Source organism: Festucalex cinctus, chromosome 15 (genome assembly GCF_051991245.1).
Source record: "Festucalex cinctus isolate MCC-2025b chromosome 15, RoL_Fcin_1.0, whole genome shotgun sequence".
NCBI lineage: Eukaryota > Metazoa > Chordata > Actinopteri > Syngnathiformes > Syngnathidae > Festucalex > Festucalex cinctus.
Window position 1 is genome coordinate 21,763,430 of NC_135425.1, and position 16,883 is coordinate 21,780,312.

At 36.2% G+C, this 16,883-nt stretch overlaps 2 protein-coding genes across 2 annotated transcripts; both read right to left on the bottom strand.

Moving 5' to 3' along the window:
• Positions 1–49: 49 nt before the first annotated feature.
• On the bottom strand, positions 50–2,406 carry LOC144002314 (liver-expressed antimicrobial peptide 2). The gene is made up of 3 exons (XM_077497442.1): positions 1,557–2,406; positions 1,347–1,486; positions 50–398 (listed from the first exon to the last, which is right to left on the bottom strand). The coding sequence occupies exons 1-3, from the start codon at positions 1,620–1,622 to the stop codon at positions 365–367; spliced, it is 240 nt and encodes a 79-aa protein (XP_077353568.1). The 5' UTR covers positions 1,623–2,406; the 3' UTR covers positions 50–364.
• Positions 2,407–2,656: 250 nt separating this feature from the next.
• Positions 2,657–14,839, bottom strand: scarb2c (scavenger receptor class B, member 2c). Its single transcript, XM_077497441.1, has 12 exons — positions 14,603–14,839; positions 13,996–14,153; positions 11,405–11,549; positions 11,101–11,292; positions 10,900–10,991; positions 9,840–9,959; positions 8,676–8,854; positions 8,484–8,602; positions 6,877–6,950; positions 5,662–5,713; positions 5,267–5,419; positions 2,657–3,991 (listed from the first exon to the last, which is right to left on the bottom strand). The coding sequence occupies exons 1-12, from the start codon at positions 14,720–14,722 to the stop codon at positions 3,953–3,955; spliced, it is 1,443 nt and encodes a 480-aa protein (XP_077353567.1). The 5' UTR covers positions 14,723–14,839; the 3' UTR covers positions 2,657–3,952.
• Positions 14,840–16,883: the final 2,044 nt, after the last annotated feature.

The window sequence follows — 16,883 nt, forward strand, 5'->3', positions numbered from 1 at the left end:
TTCGATTTAAATGTTTACTTTGGAACTCATCTTAAATGTTTACAAAACGTTTTCAAAATGGAATTTATTGACATTGCTTCCAGTATGTACACATATTATAAATATATGAAAAGAAAACTCAAACATTGCATTGGTGTGTCTATTTGACCAATAAACACATTTATACAGTACAGGGTCACATGTCTACATCTTTTGACAGCATTGTTTTGTAGCTGCAGAAACTAACCAGATTACTCAGGGTAATCTGGTCATAAAACAAAGAGCCAAGTCTTTATTATTATTATTGTTATTATTATTTAGTTGCTTTGATCCATGAAGAAGCTTGTTGTGTCGACACTCGCCCTGATGGAATTGTTTGTGTTCATCAGGTGAATTTCCAGAAAGAGCAAATGTTTTTCCTGTAAAGACAAGACGTTTATTTATTAGAACGTCATGACCTCATGATTTTTATCCTGAGATAATAGAAACGTGAAAACAGACACAAAGCACAGTGTGAAAGCACAAATGTTAAATGACAAACAACTTTCAAAAGAAAAAATAATAGTGTTAATTATAAACTAATGTATTCTTAAATTTAAAAAAAGAACAAAAAAAAAAACATGGCATAAAAAGTTAAAAAGAAATAATGTACACAAATTAAAAGTGCAAAACATCTACATTAAACTGTAAAATAAATAAATAAATAAAATGTATGAAAATTAAATAAATGCAAAAAAATACAGTTTTGACAAAAACAAAGAATGGTGACAAAATATACATACAAATATAAATAGACAAACATATACCGGTACATGAAATACTGTTTATCATCCGTGGGGCCCTTGAAAGGGGTAAAAAGTTGTATTTAAAAAAATAAATAAATAAGAAGACAAAAATAAAATGTCAAAAAATTTAAATGCAAATAAAAATGAAAAAAAATAAATATATTAAGAAAATATTACAATTAAGACTCATGAGTACAAACTGAAACAAAAGTGCAAAAATATCATATACATAAATATTTAAATACAATGCACATACTGTAACTATATACATAAACAAATGCAAATAAATAGACAAGGTAAAAAAAATACAATAGCATAAAATAAAATATAAAAGTACACAAATATTAACATAAGTTCACCCACACATTGTGAAATAGTGCATGAAATACTGTTATGCACCCTCACATCCCATGAAAGGCATAACAGTTGTTTTCAATGTAGAAAAATAATAATAAAATAATAATAATAATAATAATAGAAGTAATAGTAATAATAATAATAGTAATAATAATAATAGTAATAATAATAATAATAAGCTGACCCATCATGCTATTATATAACAAAAAAAAAAAAAAACTATACCTGCAGTATTTTGTACCACATTCCATATGATCCCTGCAGCTGGCGCCCACCGGCTTCATCGAGTTCCAGCGCCACAGCAAAGATCTCTTGGTCCGCTGGACCAAGCCAGTCCAGTCTTCAGGCACAGGCATCGAATCCACCTGACAGCGCCATGAAAACAGTTATTATCATTAAAAACAGTTAATAACCAATGCTGTGAACGTTACGTACCCGTGTGCTGCATAGAAGAGCCACAAGCAGAGACAAAACAACAAACGTCTGCACGAGAGTCCTCATGGTGTCCGGGTGGACCCAAATGCCCCGATGCAGTGTCCATTAAAAAGGCTTTCATTAGGTTAAGGAGGAGCTACCATTAAAGATCAGCATCGTTATTAGCCTGAGGGCGAAATCAATGTGATGTGCTCTCCTGATACAAGTAAGCAGGTGCTTCTTATCAGTATTTACTGCAAAGTAGTCTTTAACCTGTGGATTGAGGACAACTCCACGTGTGTCCCACACACGCACACGTAACCATGCACCACCAGGAAACGCACAGGAAAGCTGAATTTTCACCTTCATGACAGCAGACTTTTCAGGGCTCTATGCCGTGCCCACTTCACTTCCACTTTTTGAGCCATTTTAGCGCTGTAAATGGGAACGAACGTAATGATACTTCTCAAGGGTGGGGATAATGAATGCATCCATTTTCATCCATTCAAGCGTGCAGACATTTTCACATTCTAGCGCCCTCTGCTGTTAACTCATTCACTTGCAGCCATTTTCACAGAAGCAGTCCCGTTCGCTCCCGGCTGTTTTACTGGATTTTGACTGATTTTGCAAGGCCCACAGAATATTGTGTTCTATTGCTATAAAAGCATGGAACCTATCAAAAGAAAGATTAAAGTCTCTTCTTTCACCAGGAAAAAAAGTATGTTTCTATCTGTTTCCGTTTTGCAGCAATTAGCGTTAGAAGAGAGCTAAGTTTCATCAATTTTCACAAATCTATTTAAAATTGTAAGTAATTGAGCTTTTTTTTTTTTTTACATGGCCCTGGTTGATCTCCTTTGCTCTGCTGCCACCTGCTGGCCGTTTGTGTAATAACTACCATTTCTGCAACCGTCTGTAACTTTACAGTTGAGAGGCTGCATCAAAGCCTTCTGTATGCTCTAGCATAAAACAAAAAAAACAAAAAAAACGTATAAATACGTCTTTGGGACACTTAGAACATTAAAAAACGTATTTATACGTATTTATTCAAAAACAAGCAAATTGACAATGAGCACAATTACAAGCACAAATTTGTTTCAATATAAGACAAGATGCTAATAATGTAAAGCACAACGACTTTATTATTGAACGGCAAATGACAAATTCTTATCGGTGACCTAGTGAGCGCGCACAAAGATGATTTATATGTGACAAAGTTAGCCGCGTGTAAACACATTTCTCTTTTCTATCTGTAACTGCACAACATGAGAGGACGAGCGTAAATGACGGTTATGACAGCGGTGAGTGGTTATTGTGATATTTTGTGTCATACGGTAACTTAACTCATGCAGCCCATTTGAAAAGATACTCACTAATACTAGTTTGATAAAATGCTGCTGGTCAGAACAGCCCTACGAAAAAGGAGGCGGCATTTCTAGCAGCGAGCGAGCAAAAAAGTTAGCATCAACCAAAGTTGTTGTAGCGTTTTGTCAGCAGGATTGGAATGAGGAGGGAACACAATTACAAACACACAAAAAAAACTTCCCTTTATACTGTACGTGTGCAATACTGTTATTCCGGGTTCTTTGAACTGCAGTTCACTAAACATTTTCTCAGATAAAATGCACATTAAAAAAATATTTACAAGTATTGCAGCTTGATGGCTTGCACTCACTTTGCGGCATAACAATTACGAAACTTGACTGGGAAAAACATTCCAATCGGTGAGGTGTGGGCTCAAGGGAAAAACAAAACAAAACATTAAAGCTACACTAAGGAACTTTCAATTTACGTTGATTATGGCGGCGCCATATGGACAAAAGCGGTAATGTTATGCCTGAAGGAAGGACCACATTTCTCATAAGGACAAGCTCATGCCAGCGAGTGAAAGCCGTCCTTTCATCCGGGTAGCTTCCACTTTTTGTTTTTCTTTTCTTTTTTTTGTCTATTCAAACAAAACTTTTCAATTGTTTTGCAGCTTCTGTCAGGTCAGCAGTAATTGTGACATTCAAATTGACTTTCGTCTTAACAAATGGGGAAAGAGGGAAGTGATGTATGCCATAAAGCAGTCAGCATATTTGTAGTTTTTTTTGTGTGGCAGTGTTTCTACCATCCTTCTCAAAAGTTGCTTAGTCTAAGTAAAAATGATGCAGACCCCCTCAGGCCATGGCAAAGGTACTATTCAACTAGTTTTACGTCGATGTTTCATCAGAAAAGTTGTGAAAATATTTAGGTTGAAAAGTTCCTTAGTGCTACTTTAAGATTGCATGGAGGTTCAATTAGTTCAGTACTTCTCGGTTGACTCAACCCAGAATAACAAAAACAAACTCAAAAGGTGAAAAGATTCACAAAATACTTGGGTTCAGTAAGGCGGGGAAAAAAAATGCAGCCGTGCCGCCTGTCACGTCCTGTGTGGCAGCCTACGATGCAAGCAGCGGCTGACGTTCTGCAGAGGTACCCTGGGAAGGAAAAAAAAAGAAGAAAAAAAAATTAGAGAATACATTTTACTATTCTTTATTTTTAAAAGATGCATATTTAAAAAAAAAAAAAAAAAAAAAAAGATTTAATTATGATCTTTTGTTAAAAACAAAATTTTATAGATATAGTATTTTTTTAAGAAATGAATTTTTTTTTTGAACATTCAGAGTGAATATTTCAAATTTCAACCCAAAAAATTGTCACATACTGTATCATTTAATAATAGTAATTACTAATTACCGTATACATTTTATCCAGAATCTTTTTTATGTAGAAAAATATGTTATAGATATGCAGAGTACTATCTGCATATAAATAAAAAAAAAAAAAAAAAAAATAAAAAAAAAAAAATATATATATATATATATATATATATATATATATATATATATATATATAACACATGTTAAATCCAATTATAAGTAAACAAAAACTGTTTTATGCAGCGTAAATATTGCATACAGAACAAATAATACAGTTAAATAGTCCAATTATACACATTAATACTCAAAATAAATATTTATGTACGAGAAATGTTAAGATAAACATTTTCATAAAATTAATATTTATAGATTTTTTTATATTTAAAATAAATACAAAACATTTTCATGAATCAATACATAATTATAATTAATTTAATTATAATTAATATGCTGAGTTAGGTGTATATTTGAATAGAAATGGAATTATGATAAATTATTGCTTTAATAAAAAATAATTTTACACCTATGCAGGGCATATTTGTATAAAGAAATATAATTATGATATCCCGTTAATATTAATTTCATTCAGAATAAAATTAACTATGACTTAAAAAAACACTAATAACCCCCCCCCCCCCCCCAAAAAAAAACAAAAACAAAAAAACAATATTTTCTGTAATACTTTGACAAACGTAGAGTTGACATTCCCGTTTAGAGGAGAAAATGCATATAACAGATGCATACAATGCAGTAGTAAGGTCTGACAAACAGATGCATTATGTTTCTGATCAAGTGTTTAATATAAACGGGATATTTAGAGTAACTTCAAACAGTATGTTAAAAGATATTGTAATTGAAACAGGGCATGGCAAAATATCCCTAAAAAACGAGTCACATGCTGCTTCACCAAGTCTAATCACACGTCGCAGCCCGATCGGGTCCGTTTATTTCGTTCAAAACGACACGCCAATACAATATTGTCTTTTCTGTATTTAAACTAAAGTACAAAACAACAAAGCAAAACGGGAGTGCATGTGTGAGGACGTGACTCGCCTCCGGCATCTTGTGACGACACACCAGCAGCATGAAGACTCCGCCCAGGATGATGCCGATCCCGATCAGTATGAAAGGAACGTTTATCAGCACGTTCTGCTCCATCAGCACGCCGTTCAGCTTGGCCACCGATGAGTCATCGATGACGACGCTCTGAGGACGATGCCAGCAGGGTTGACAGGTGTGACTCGTTTGCATTTTGCTACATCGCAGGCACGGAACACCCTGGACTGGTCGCCAGCCAATCGCAGATAAATACACATTTTCTGTATTTTGTTTTTATTTTTATTTTTTTTATTTTTTTATAATTAGTAATTGGACAGTATTTCAAACTAATAAACTGAATTATGTTTAGGTTATATCTATTAGATTTTGATGCATGCTTGTGTGTTTACCTCATTCAGGTAGAGCACAGGAAAGATCACATTGGTCACGTTTTCCGTTTGGCTGAAAAATCAATCCACAATTAGGGCTGAAAATTTCATTGGGATTTTAGCTTTCCACAGGAATTACGGCAAATGTGCACAATTGCTAATTGAACTGTAACAGATAATCGAAAAAGGGATAACGCAGTTTTTTTTAAATAGTTTAAAATCATTTTGTATTATCCTATGTAATTCATCATCCACACAAAATACATAAACAGCATAGATCAGGGGTCTGCAAGTCCATATTGCCCGCCTCCAACACACCTGAATCGAATGATCAGCTCATCAGCAAGCTCCGCAGAAGCCTGATAATGATACTGATTATTTGATTCAGGCATGTTGGAGGAGGGAGACATGGAAAACGGACTTGGAAACTGCTGGCATATCCTGTATTAGGGCTGAGGAAAAAAAGTTGGATAAATTGGTTAAGTCGAGCACAAAAATGAAGCCTCAAAAGTATATAATGAATCATTTTAAACTAAACACCCGTGTAATCGATATAGTAATCGATCAAACAATTGCTTCTAAAAGGATTTGTTTGTGACAGCCCTAATCTTGTAAAAAAAACAACAACAACAACACTTTATGCCATGTTTTGCATAGATTATGCCACATTTATCCTATAAAACATGTGCAATAAAAAAATAAAATAAAAAAAAAGGGCCATAAAGGCCCAAGATAAACTTGGCAAGAGACTTTCAAGAAAGTTTCTCAAAAAAATTTAGAAATTTCCCACCTCAAACCAAAAATACTACAACAGTAATAATACAGTTTTAATATAGTTTGTCTAAATATAGCACATGAATATGCTTAATTATTGTATTTGTTGCACTTGGCATTAAATAAATATGAAGCAGCAGTTTTGAAAAACTACGTGTGAATTCAGTTATAGTAACAAAAACACTTAATTTTAATAATGAAATCAAGATATTAAGATTCGGTGTGTAGACATATTGCAATGTTGCTCCTATATCATGGTTATTATCATTGTTCCCCTCAAGGTAAAGACCAAAGTTCATTCATAAACATGATGGTGGCATTATTATTATTTTACAGTTGAGGATTAGCCTCTTAAATGCGTCCAGTCACCAGGACAAAATGGTCAAGCGTTATTAAAAAAAAATAAAATAAAAAAATAACAGAAAATAAAATGATGAGCAAACGTGCATGTGACTTTCTTACCTGAATGCGTCAATTTTTTCAACAAAGACGTTGACCTGCAGACGTTTGGCAGCTCGCAGGACTATTCCGGTCAACTGCAAAACACCAGCGAGTTTATTTTTTCAAATAATACAAATAAAATAAAGAAAAAATATTTAATAGTGCTGCATTTAGAGCCTCTTTTCCATATTTCACTTTTGTCATTTTGCCTTTTTAGATATTTAGTGCTTCTGATCGGTTGAAATGATTATCCGACTACACTTTTTAACACATGGCCTTATAATATAATGTAAATATTAATGGATGTGTCATTTCAGTCCCCCAAGATTATTCTGTTATAAATATTTTCAACAAAAGTGCATTCGCACAATCCAGTTGCTGTATTTGCATTCACCTAAACAGATTTGTGAACTACACAAAAAGTAGGCCTGCTGTGAGCACTTAACGATTATGAGTAATTTGTTTCAAAGTTCAGAACTCAACATGACGTTAACATGGCGGCGTTCAGCTTCAGCTACTGTGCTGTTTAATAATTGCTATCTTGAATCAAGTCTTATCATAAGGACCACACGCTTGATAAGAGATACAAATACAAAGCTCACATAGTTCGCCATCTTGTGGTGAAGATGAGTGAATGAATGTTACCAAAACTTAAAAACATCTTCCCTTCAGATATTTCACTGGGGTTGCCACTTTGGAGGGCCTCATTGTCAGCCGTGAGTGCCCGCACGTCACAGAGAAAAGGTAGAGAGCGAGGTAAAAATTTATTATACTGTTTTGTTTTGTTTTTCCCGTGGTGCAAACATGTACAATAATTGTGTAGCCATGAGAAAATTAAAAGATGAAGTTTGATCAATTTTTTCAGGTCGCAGTCGTGGTATTTGATTGACACAGCTGAGCAGGGCAGTGGTTTCAGCGCATTCAGAAAACAGCTTGATTTTTCACAATTATGAAGCTTCATTTTATGTACTCATTTATCTTTCAATCACTCAAATTTGGCAGGTTTGTAATCAAAATCCTTCTCTGTGGTGTGTCAAATTGAGAAGACATTAACTCATTTGCTCCCAATAACATACATTTTTTTTATGTTTTAAGTGTCCCAAAGACGTATTTATACGTTTGTTTTTTCTTTTTCTTTTTTTTTTCTTTTCATGCTAGAGCACACAGAAGGCTTTTATTCAACCTCTCAACTGCAAAGAACGGTTGCAGAAATGGTAGTTATTACACAAACGGCCAGCAGGTGGCAGCACAGCAAAGGAGATCAACTAGGGCCATGTTGAAAAATAGCTCAATTACTCACAATTCTAAATAGATATGTGAATAATGATGAAATTTAGCTATATTCTAATGCTAATTGCTGCAAAATAGAAAGAGATAGAAATATACATTTTTTCCTGATGAAAGAAGAGATTTGAATCTTTCTTTTGATAGGTTCCATGTTTTTAAAGCAATATAACAATATTCTGTGGGCTTTGCAAATTTTCACTTTACAAGGGCTTAAAAAAAATACGAAATAGGGGAGATGGAAAATATGTATGTATCCCACATAGTCACTGTCCAATACAAAAAGTCTTCATATAGTGACAACATTCAAAAAGAGAGAATGTTAAGTGAAGCAAACGACTAACCGGATTGAGATCAATGAAGGTCTGGTGATACTCCTTGTTAGGCTTCATGCCAAATACTGCCCGCACAAATTTCTCATCACCCTGGTAGAAGTGCGGCGAGGACATTACGATGGGCGCACCTGAACGCAACACAAGATGGACCATTTATCAAGGAAACGCACGATACGGCATTTAAATGTGACGTTTGCCCACCTTGTTTGCACGGCTTGACGTTCAGGACGCCCGAGCCGAGGCAGTTGCCTGCAGGGACGCAGAAACCCGCGTTGGACGGGTTCACTGATGCGTTGGCGAACACCTGGCTGGGGGGAGCGAAGCGATACCCGGGAAGTCCTTTCACCGCTACATCCTTCTCAAACACGGCGTATATGGACCTAAGGGAGAGGATGGCGTTCATGAGAGCCCAAGCAGGCAAAGAAACATTAGCTTGTAACGTGTTAACTCATTTTCTCCCAATAACGTATAAATACGTTTTTTTTATGTTCCAAGTGTCACAAAGACGTATTTATACGTTTTTTTTGTTTGTTCTTTTGATGCTAGAGCATACAGAAGGCTTTGATGCAGCCTCTCAACTGCAAAGAATGGTTGCAGAAATGGTAATTATTACACAAACGGCCAGCAGGTGGCAACAGAGCAAAGGAGATCAACCAGGGCCATGTAGAAAAAAAGCTCAATTACTTACAATTTTAAATAGATTTGCGAAAACTGATGAAACTTAGCTCTCTTCTAATGCTAATTGCTGCAAAACGGAAACAGATAGAAACACTTTTTTTCCTGATGAAAGAAGAGACTTTAATCTTTCTTTTGATAGGTTCCATGCTTTTATAGCAATAGAACACAATATTCTGTGGGCCTTGCAAAATCAGTCAAAATCCAGTAAAACAGCCGGGAGCGAACGGGATTGCTTCTGTGAAAATGGCTGGGAGTGAATGAGTTAATATGTAACAATGGTATCCAAAGCTCATTCCTCTCTTTTAAACCGCTTGATAAGTTTTGGAATCTCAGTTTGAAAGCACGAACAGAGGAATGGTTTTAGGAAGTGCGATAAGCAGGAAGCAAACAGAGCTCTAATTCATGATGCCGCCTAGCCAGACCAAATCTGTAATAAATAATCTCATATCCAGACCTGGCTAATGAAAAAGGAGAGGTTTCCTAACGAAATCCAGACAGAATGATAAGATGAGGGAAATAACAGGCTCTAAATATTACAGTCATTGTTGACGTGATGCTTCAGTCATGCGTTTTTCCTTCTTCATATTTGTTAATTAGGTTTAAAAGTATACAGATTTCCTTTGGGGATTTTCGAATAAAAGACCAAAAATAGTAATTAAGGCAACAACAAAGCGTTGTCTGATCCACCTGCACAGGTCCGAGGAGAACATGTAGAGTATTTCATTCTTTGTGAGAGCAGAATGGAAGGAGGCGCCGTTGGTTCCGTTGATCATGTTGCACTCGTCAGACGTCCACCAATTCAACGAGCTGCATGCATAAACACAACAAATATAATTTACTATAGAATCGGATGGAGCTTTGCATTTGTTTATCAAGGTTCCACTGAAACAATCGCACAATAAGTTAAACATTAATAATGAAGGGGGAAGTCATGCAGTCCAAAAATGAAACTGCTGTTGTATATGAAAATATTTTTCTCCTAATATGGCAATGTCAATATACCATATAACGATGACACAGCACATTATCCAAGATCATAATTGACCTGTTGCAAGTAAGCATATACAAATGGATGATTACAGTTATAAAGTGTTCCCTCACTTTTCGCGGGTCATACGTTTCACGCCCACCCGTGATAGGTGAATTTACGCAAAGTAGATACCCCTAATATCGTCTGTCACCTTAATGAGCTCTTCATGGAGTTTGCGTAAATGAGCGGCCTTGTTGAAGTTAATTGCCGTCAATTAACTTGTCTACTTTTCCTGCAGTGCATGCAGTGGGCGGGGCGGAGGAATGAGACACACACATTGGCCTAATACGAACTGTGGTCTGTTTCTAAAGGGACAGCAACATGAAAAATAAAGTTTTTGGAGCTTTTAGCAATGTTAAAATGCTAGTGGTGGTTTCCTCCATTCGCCCTCTATGAGAAATTCTAGGTCATTCTGTTCTCCAAGCACCAGCCCCTCCCAACCTGAGAAAATGAGTGGGCGCTCACTTTATGATGTCATTAGGTGCAGACCCATAACGCCCACTTTCACTGAGACCTCCATGCTCGCAGGAATATATTCTCCAACCTAGAATACATACTATAGTGTACACTGATTTTAACCTAACTTCACACCTACCAGACAAAGAATTCTAACGCTATGTCTTAAGCAAACGTCACCTGATTCAATCAAATGCTCACTGATTGTTGACTGGATGTATAAGTCAGGAGGTTTTCAAACAAAGGCACGATTACGATTACCTTTGACCGTTCCAAGTATCCACTCGAGCAAAGTCCTTGTAGTTCTGCTGGCCAGTGAGGAACACGTATTCTCCGTCATTGGTCGCATTGCTCTGGAATCACATCACCAAATGTCAACAAAACACACACACACAAAGCTAAGGTCAAACAATAGATTAAACTCTTGATTCGTTTTCATGACATATCCGTGTGATTAGCGACCTTGTAAAAGAGTCCAAAAACAGGATCCACTTCAGGTACGATAGTGTGGATGGCTTTCAGCAGAACGTCTTCGTACCCCCACAGGAGCTCTCCCACTGTACGTGTGGTGAACAGGCCCTGGTTTTCACCCTTCATGTACAACGAGATCAGGGTAGCAATAACAGTATGATCCTTGAACTGCTCCATCACCGTCTAAACAGTAGCGAGCAAAGAGAGAACAGTGTTTTGTTTTGTTTTTCTCCTCTTGGGTCAAACTGAAATAGTTAGTTTATTGTGAAATGCAAAAGTATAGCGGGATGCTGACCACGGCAGGGATGTTAACAGTCCTGATGAGGTCACTCTCCGGACCACGCGACATTTCACGCTGGAATATGTACGTTTTAGTGTTGACCGCTGATACTTTGGTGCCATTATCATGAAAGATCACTTCTTCCATAGGCCGGTATTCTCTGCGTTAAACATAAAAAGAAATGAAATAAGTGGATTAGAGTGGACATAGAGAACTCCGTCCTTACTTTGTAGCAGTATTTCCTCATATATGGCGTCTCAGGTTTTCTGCGGGTATCAGCAAATCTGATTTAATGCTTTTTCAATGCCGTTTTAAGGCAAATTAAAACTTAATTCAATGCCCATGTCATACTGCATATACACGTGCATGCGCGCACAGTGTTTATATATTAGGACTGTCAGTCGATTACAATTTTTAATCATAATCGCATAGTTAATGCGCAATTAATCGTAAATTAATGAATACATACATAATAATATATTTTCCAAGTTTTTCCAAACTTTTAATTAACATAAAAGTGGACAAATGTGAATTCCAAATACAAACGCGGTTGTATATTTTATTTAATTGATACTGCTATTTGAAGTTAAAAAAACAAAAACTACTAAATAGTTAAAAGGAGTGAGAACCACTCGGTCATAGATTTGTGTTGATGTCATTTTCTGTCACTAGGGGAGATTTCATGTTGGATATTGATAACAGAAACAACATTTTTTGTTTCAAACTCAGAACAATTTGTATTTGGAACATTAAGCAAACAGTGGATGCAGGCCATTTTGTTCACTAGGTACGCATCCCCACAAACACATTTTTTAAAATCTAATTTGCTGAGTTGCTAAATAGCGTTATTGTGAATTCTAAGTAAGTGGTATGTAGAATAAAGCTTGAACAATATTTTTGCAGCAATTGTATTAATTTTTTAATAACTCTCTCTGAACATTGTATTTATTTTTAATGCTATATAAGGCCTTAATTTGAGCAAAACCCATTTAATGAGTTTAATGCTTTTTAATAGCATGCAGAAACCCTGACTCCGCACCAGTTATGGTACAGCAATGAATTCTAATAATGTGCTGTGGGAAATTATCCATTTTTCATCAGCTGGAATACAAGCGTTTACTGCCACCAACGTATATATTCGTCAAGAACGCATTTCAGCAGGTAGGCGTGGAAGATGGTCTCACCCAGCTTACCAGTTAATTTCACGTTTGTAAAGCCACTGTAATGACTAACAAATCCCTGTTACTGTAGAATAGATGATGTTTCGTTGCTTCGGATATGTGATCATTTAATTAAAGATTAGGCAGTAAATCTCAATTTGTCACGTCAATTAAGAGGGAGAGAAATGCTAAAACGCATTTCTCATTAGTATATCTGTAAATAAATTAGTTTGCCATCAAAAGCCCTTTCAAAGTGAAGTGAAGAAACAGTGATAAACTCATTGTTCTACTGATTACTAAAGAATGAAAAAAAACCCAGCTAAATAAAAACTTTTTTTCAATTGAAATAAGTGTATTCTCTTTCGTTTGTTTGTCTGTACAGTGTGTAATGCAGACTCTTTAGTTCTAATCCTGTACTAACATTTTATGAACACCAAATGAAGGTTAATATGCAGTAACTGCAGCAACGCTAGTAATTTGCGGTGGTGTTTTTACATCACCCGCAAATACTCTTTTATGACACAGTTAGAGGATGGATGGATGTAAACAACATGCCATTCACGGAGAGCTTAGCAGAGAACAAAGCAGAAGCAGAGACCACAGAGATGGAGCTGAAAAGAGGGAATTGTAAATCCATGGGCTGTTTCTGAAAAGTCAGCCACCAACCAAAATACAGTAATCTGCAAAACCCGTTTGCTCAACGTGACTCAAAAACATTGAATCTTTTCTAGCACTTAACTATACAACATGAAGAACTGGCCAGACAACGTGAAGTTGCAATAGAGCCTCAAGAGTAACAAAAAGGGAGTTAAAAAAAAAAAAAAAAAAAACTCATGGCACAGTACTTCAGAAATACATATTTACATATAATAGATGTCTCATGTCTGAAAGAGTTGACCAGCTTGTTTTCCTATTTCTCAACCCGTTACACATGAAACAAGTTATTTTAGTATATTTCATGTCAGAACAAGCTGACAAACTTGTCTTCTCAAAACTCAATGACTGAAACAGTTCATTTATTAGCATTTGTTCTGCTTAAATGGTAGGCATATTTGAACCACTTGTTATTGTATCTAATTTAATTCTGTGCACTTCACATTCCTTCAAAACTGGTTGTACTGTCACATATTTTGAATGGTATTTTTCACATCAAATTAAGTTATTATTTATATAACTTTAGGTCGTATTTTGTGTGTTTTTTTCATATTCTTTTGAGGGGAAAATACAATATTGGGTTATATGCATCGTAAATTGTTCACTGAATATATTTACCACTTTGTGTAAAACATTTGAGAAATACGAACATGACACATTACTTGAAAAATGTTTTCCAATCCAACACAGAAATTATTGGAAAATTTAGGAATCAGTGCTCGTATCTTCAGTACTGTCTACATTCATGTTGTACCATCTACTATTCTGTTGTGTAGTTTTCCCCACTCTTACCTGTATGTGTATGGTCCAACCTCCAATACAGCAGGCCTGTCCCCGTCCAGCACCTCCAGGGGATTGGTCAGGTTGAAGAAATAGAACTGCATGTAGATCGGCGCCGGCGGATCCTCCCATGCATCGAATGCCTCGGTGCCATTCTTCAACACGATTTCCTGTTTGGGGGGGGGGGGGGGGGGGCAGAAGTTTAGTCTCTCTTGACAAAATGTCCAGTTTCATTGGGGGGGTTCAGAATCAGAATTGACATCGTCGTTATTGGCTAAGTAAAAACACGCAAGGAATTTTACTACAGTAATTTGAACCACACTTGTATTACAGTAAAAAAAAAAAAAAAAAAACCTAACAAAAATAATATGTCGTAAAATGAGATGCTGACAACGCTGAATGTGGTATCATGTGGAAAGAGGTCAGCATCAGCAGTATTTCACAACAAAAGTAGGCCATGCGGTGACGGATTAAACAGGCAAGGCGTTAATTGATGTTTTAGCCATTAACTTAACCTAACCGAGAACATATCTTATGTCACATGTGATATTCCCTAAATGTCCGAGCAGCAAGGTTACTAAAATGTCATCCTACGCACGGCATTCGGTGTTGCACTTACCTTTTCCGCCACTGACTCCACTAGTTTTGAAAACACGTTAGACAAAGCCAGCGCGATGCCCGAAATGAGAATTAAAAACGAAAATATTCCGCATCCATAAATGAAACATGATTTAAACATGATGAAGCCGCACTGGGTGACGCCTGGCGGTGACAAGTGACGCTAAAAATGACATCGACGCCCCAGTACTGTATTTGTTTTGATATACCCGGAAGTCGCCCACGGAAACAAAGATCAGATACCAGAATAAAATGGTACGCTTCTGCAACTTCCCGTTTGTTCGACAGTCGTTTATTTCTTCTTTTATATAACCACTAAAGGCGTTAAAATGAACACATTCAGGTTCAACAATACACAACTTCACAGTTTAAAGTTATATGGATTTATAGCGCCCAGTAAAAAGTTGATAAACCTAAGCTGCGACACGCACATTCTGCTTGTTTGTGCTACTTGTGTTGTGGACTACAACGCTTTGCAAACATTCACGTGACACGAATCTCATGGTTCGTGTGAGATCTCGTCATTTATTAACATTTCATAAAAAGTAAAGGTTAATCGCATTTCAGAATTGCTTTTTTTGTAGGTCAACGGTTTAAAGATTTAAAGCCTTACCCATGGATAGTTTTTATCTGGCCAACATAATAAGCTTGCTACAATTTTTTTCCCCATTAACTTCTGTTCAAAATTAGCTGCAATAATAATTATAATAATAATAATAATAATAACAATAATTACATGGTGGGGCATTAGATATGCATCAAAAAACGTCTTGAGCTTCAATGCCATAACCAAACACAGTAGCTACTACAGCTCATCTTCTAGGTGGCGATATGCTTTTGGCATTAATATGTCAAAGAACTCATTTTAAATGGCATCACGCGTACGTGAATAGCAGCGCAGCAGGGTGGAAAAAGGAGTGCGGTACAACAAACAACTTCTGGTGGCATTTAAACGGGTTCTCCCAGGCTCTTCCATTGAGGGCAAAACAATGACAAGTGTTTTGTTTTTACAATGACTATAAAGTTGAATGTAAAATGTCAGAATTATTGAGTCAAGCAGCATCTCCACTAGAGGTCAGTGTCTTTCTTCCAGTATTGATGTCCCTGACCACACCATCAGAATATTTGAAATGCTTTCTGACATAATGTGGTAGACAAATAAATGTTTAGGATAAAAGTAACCACTAAAAACATACAGCACTGGAAGACGTTAAAAAAAACAAAACAAAAAAAACAAAAACATATAATGTAATGACATGTAATTTTGTCATGGTCTCAAATCCCCCCAAAGCTGTTTGTTTGGATTTGTTTCTCTTTATTGATATGTACACTCAAAACACAAACAGTATTTGCTTTTTGTCTTTCGCACAGCTTGTAAGGTTGCAACAAGCCCTTATCCAAGCTTACCAAATCTGATCAACACATTGCACCCTTACAGCTTTGACACGTTGCTGCTTGCATCAATACCTTTTTTACTGCACTGTGGTTGCATCACAGTCCAACATGCACCAACCAACTCGCATAGTTTCACACTACAAAAGAAACCCCAACGCTATTTGTGGTGCAAATGCAGAATGAGTCAAGCATAGAGACAAAGCCCAATTCCAAAATACCAGATGCTTTGAGATACCAGTTACTGGACTCAACTCAGGCAGCAGTTTGATAAATAGTTAATTCCGCTTCTTAAAAAAAAAAAAAGGTCAAACTGTTTACTGCTCCTCCCAGTTGAAGTTTGCTGTCACACTAAACATCAGACAAATACAAATACGCTTTGTGCATTTAAAATGATTTTTGTCTTAAAGTTTGCTAGCTTAATCTTATCAAAAAATGGAAAATGCCGTAGACGTCTATTATCAACTTTTCCCCATTCATTTTCAATGGGACAGACATTGAACTTTTTCCAAGTATCACTTTCCACACCCACTGCCATGCATACAATTTATCATCATTACCAGATATCTGATACTGGCACAGTTGGTAACAGTTGGTCCAGTAACCAGGAGGTTATAATTTCATAATTTATCTCTCAATTAACTTCATAAGCATTCCACATGCATTCAAATCTTAGCATTCGGCTTTCAGCATTCCCACGCAATTTCTCCAGAAATTGCACTTAGCCTAGAGATTTTGCTAAATTATCATGGTCTCATTTTTTAAAAATATATATATATCAGAAAAACCTGGTATTTTTACCGGGTGTGTAGACTTTATACCCACCAAGCTTGATCGCAAAACTTCGATGTGACATTGTAACATTTTCATTTTTGACGTTTATATTAATG

What these genes read in the sequence shown, in the direction of transcription:
- scarb2c (XM_077497441.1), bottom strand. Translation starts at nt 14,722, where the DNA reads ATGTTTAAATCATGTTTCATTTATGGATGCGGAATATTTTCGTTTTTA. An exon ending in CTGTTAACATCCCTGCCGTG is followed by an intron (nt 11,293 to 11,404) that starts GTCAGCATCCCG and finishes GCTACTGTTTAG; the next exon opens with ACGGTGATGGAGCAGTTCAA. An exon ending in TTTTTGGACTCTTTTACAAG is followed by an intron (nt 10,992 to 11,100) that starts GTCGCTAATCAC and finishes ATGTGATTCCAG; the next exon opens with AGCAATGCGACCAATGACGG.
- LOC144002314 (XM_077497442.1), bottom strand. Translation starts at nt 1,622, where the DNA reads ATGAGGACTCTCGTGCAGACGTTTGTTGTTTTGTCTCTGCTTGTGGCT. An exon ending in CTCTTCTATGCAGCACACGG is followed by an intron (nt 1,487 to 1,556) that starts GTACGTAACGTT and finishes TGGCGCTGTCAG; the next exon opens with GTGGATTCGATGCCTGTGCC. An exon ending in TGTGGTACAAAATACTGCAG is followed by an intron (nt 399 to 1,346) that starts GTATAGTTTTTT and finishes TTGTCTTTACAG; the next exon opens with GAAAAACATTTGCTCTTTCT.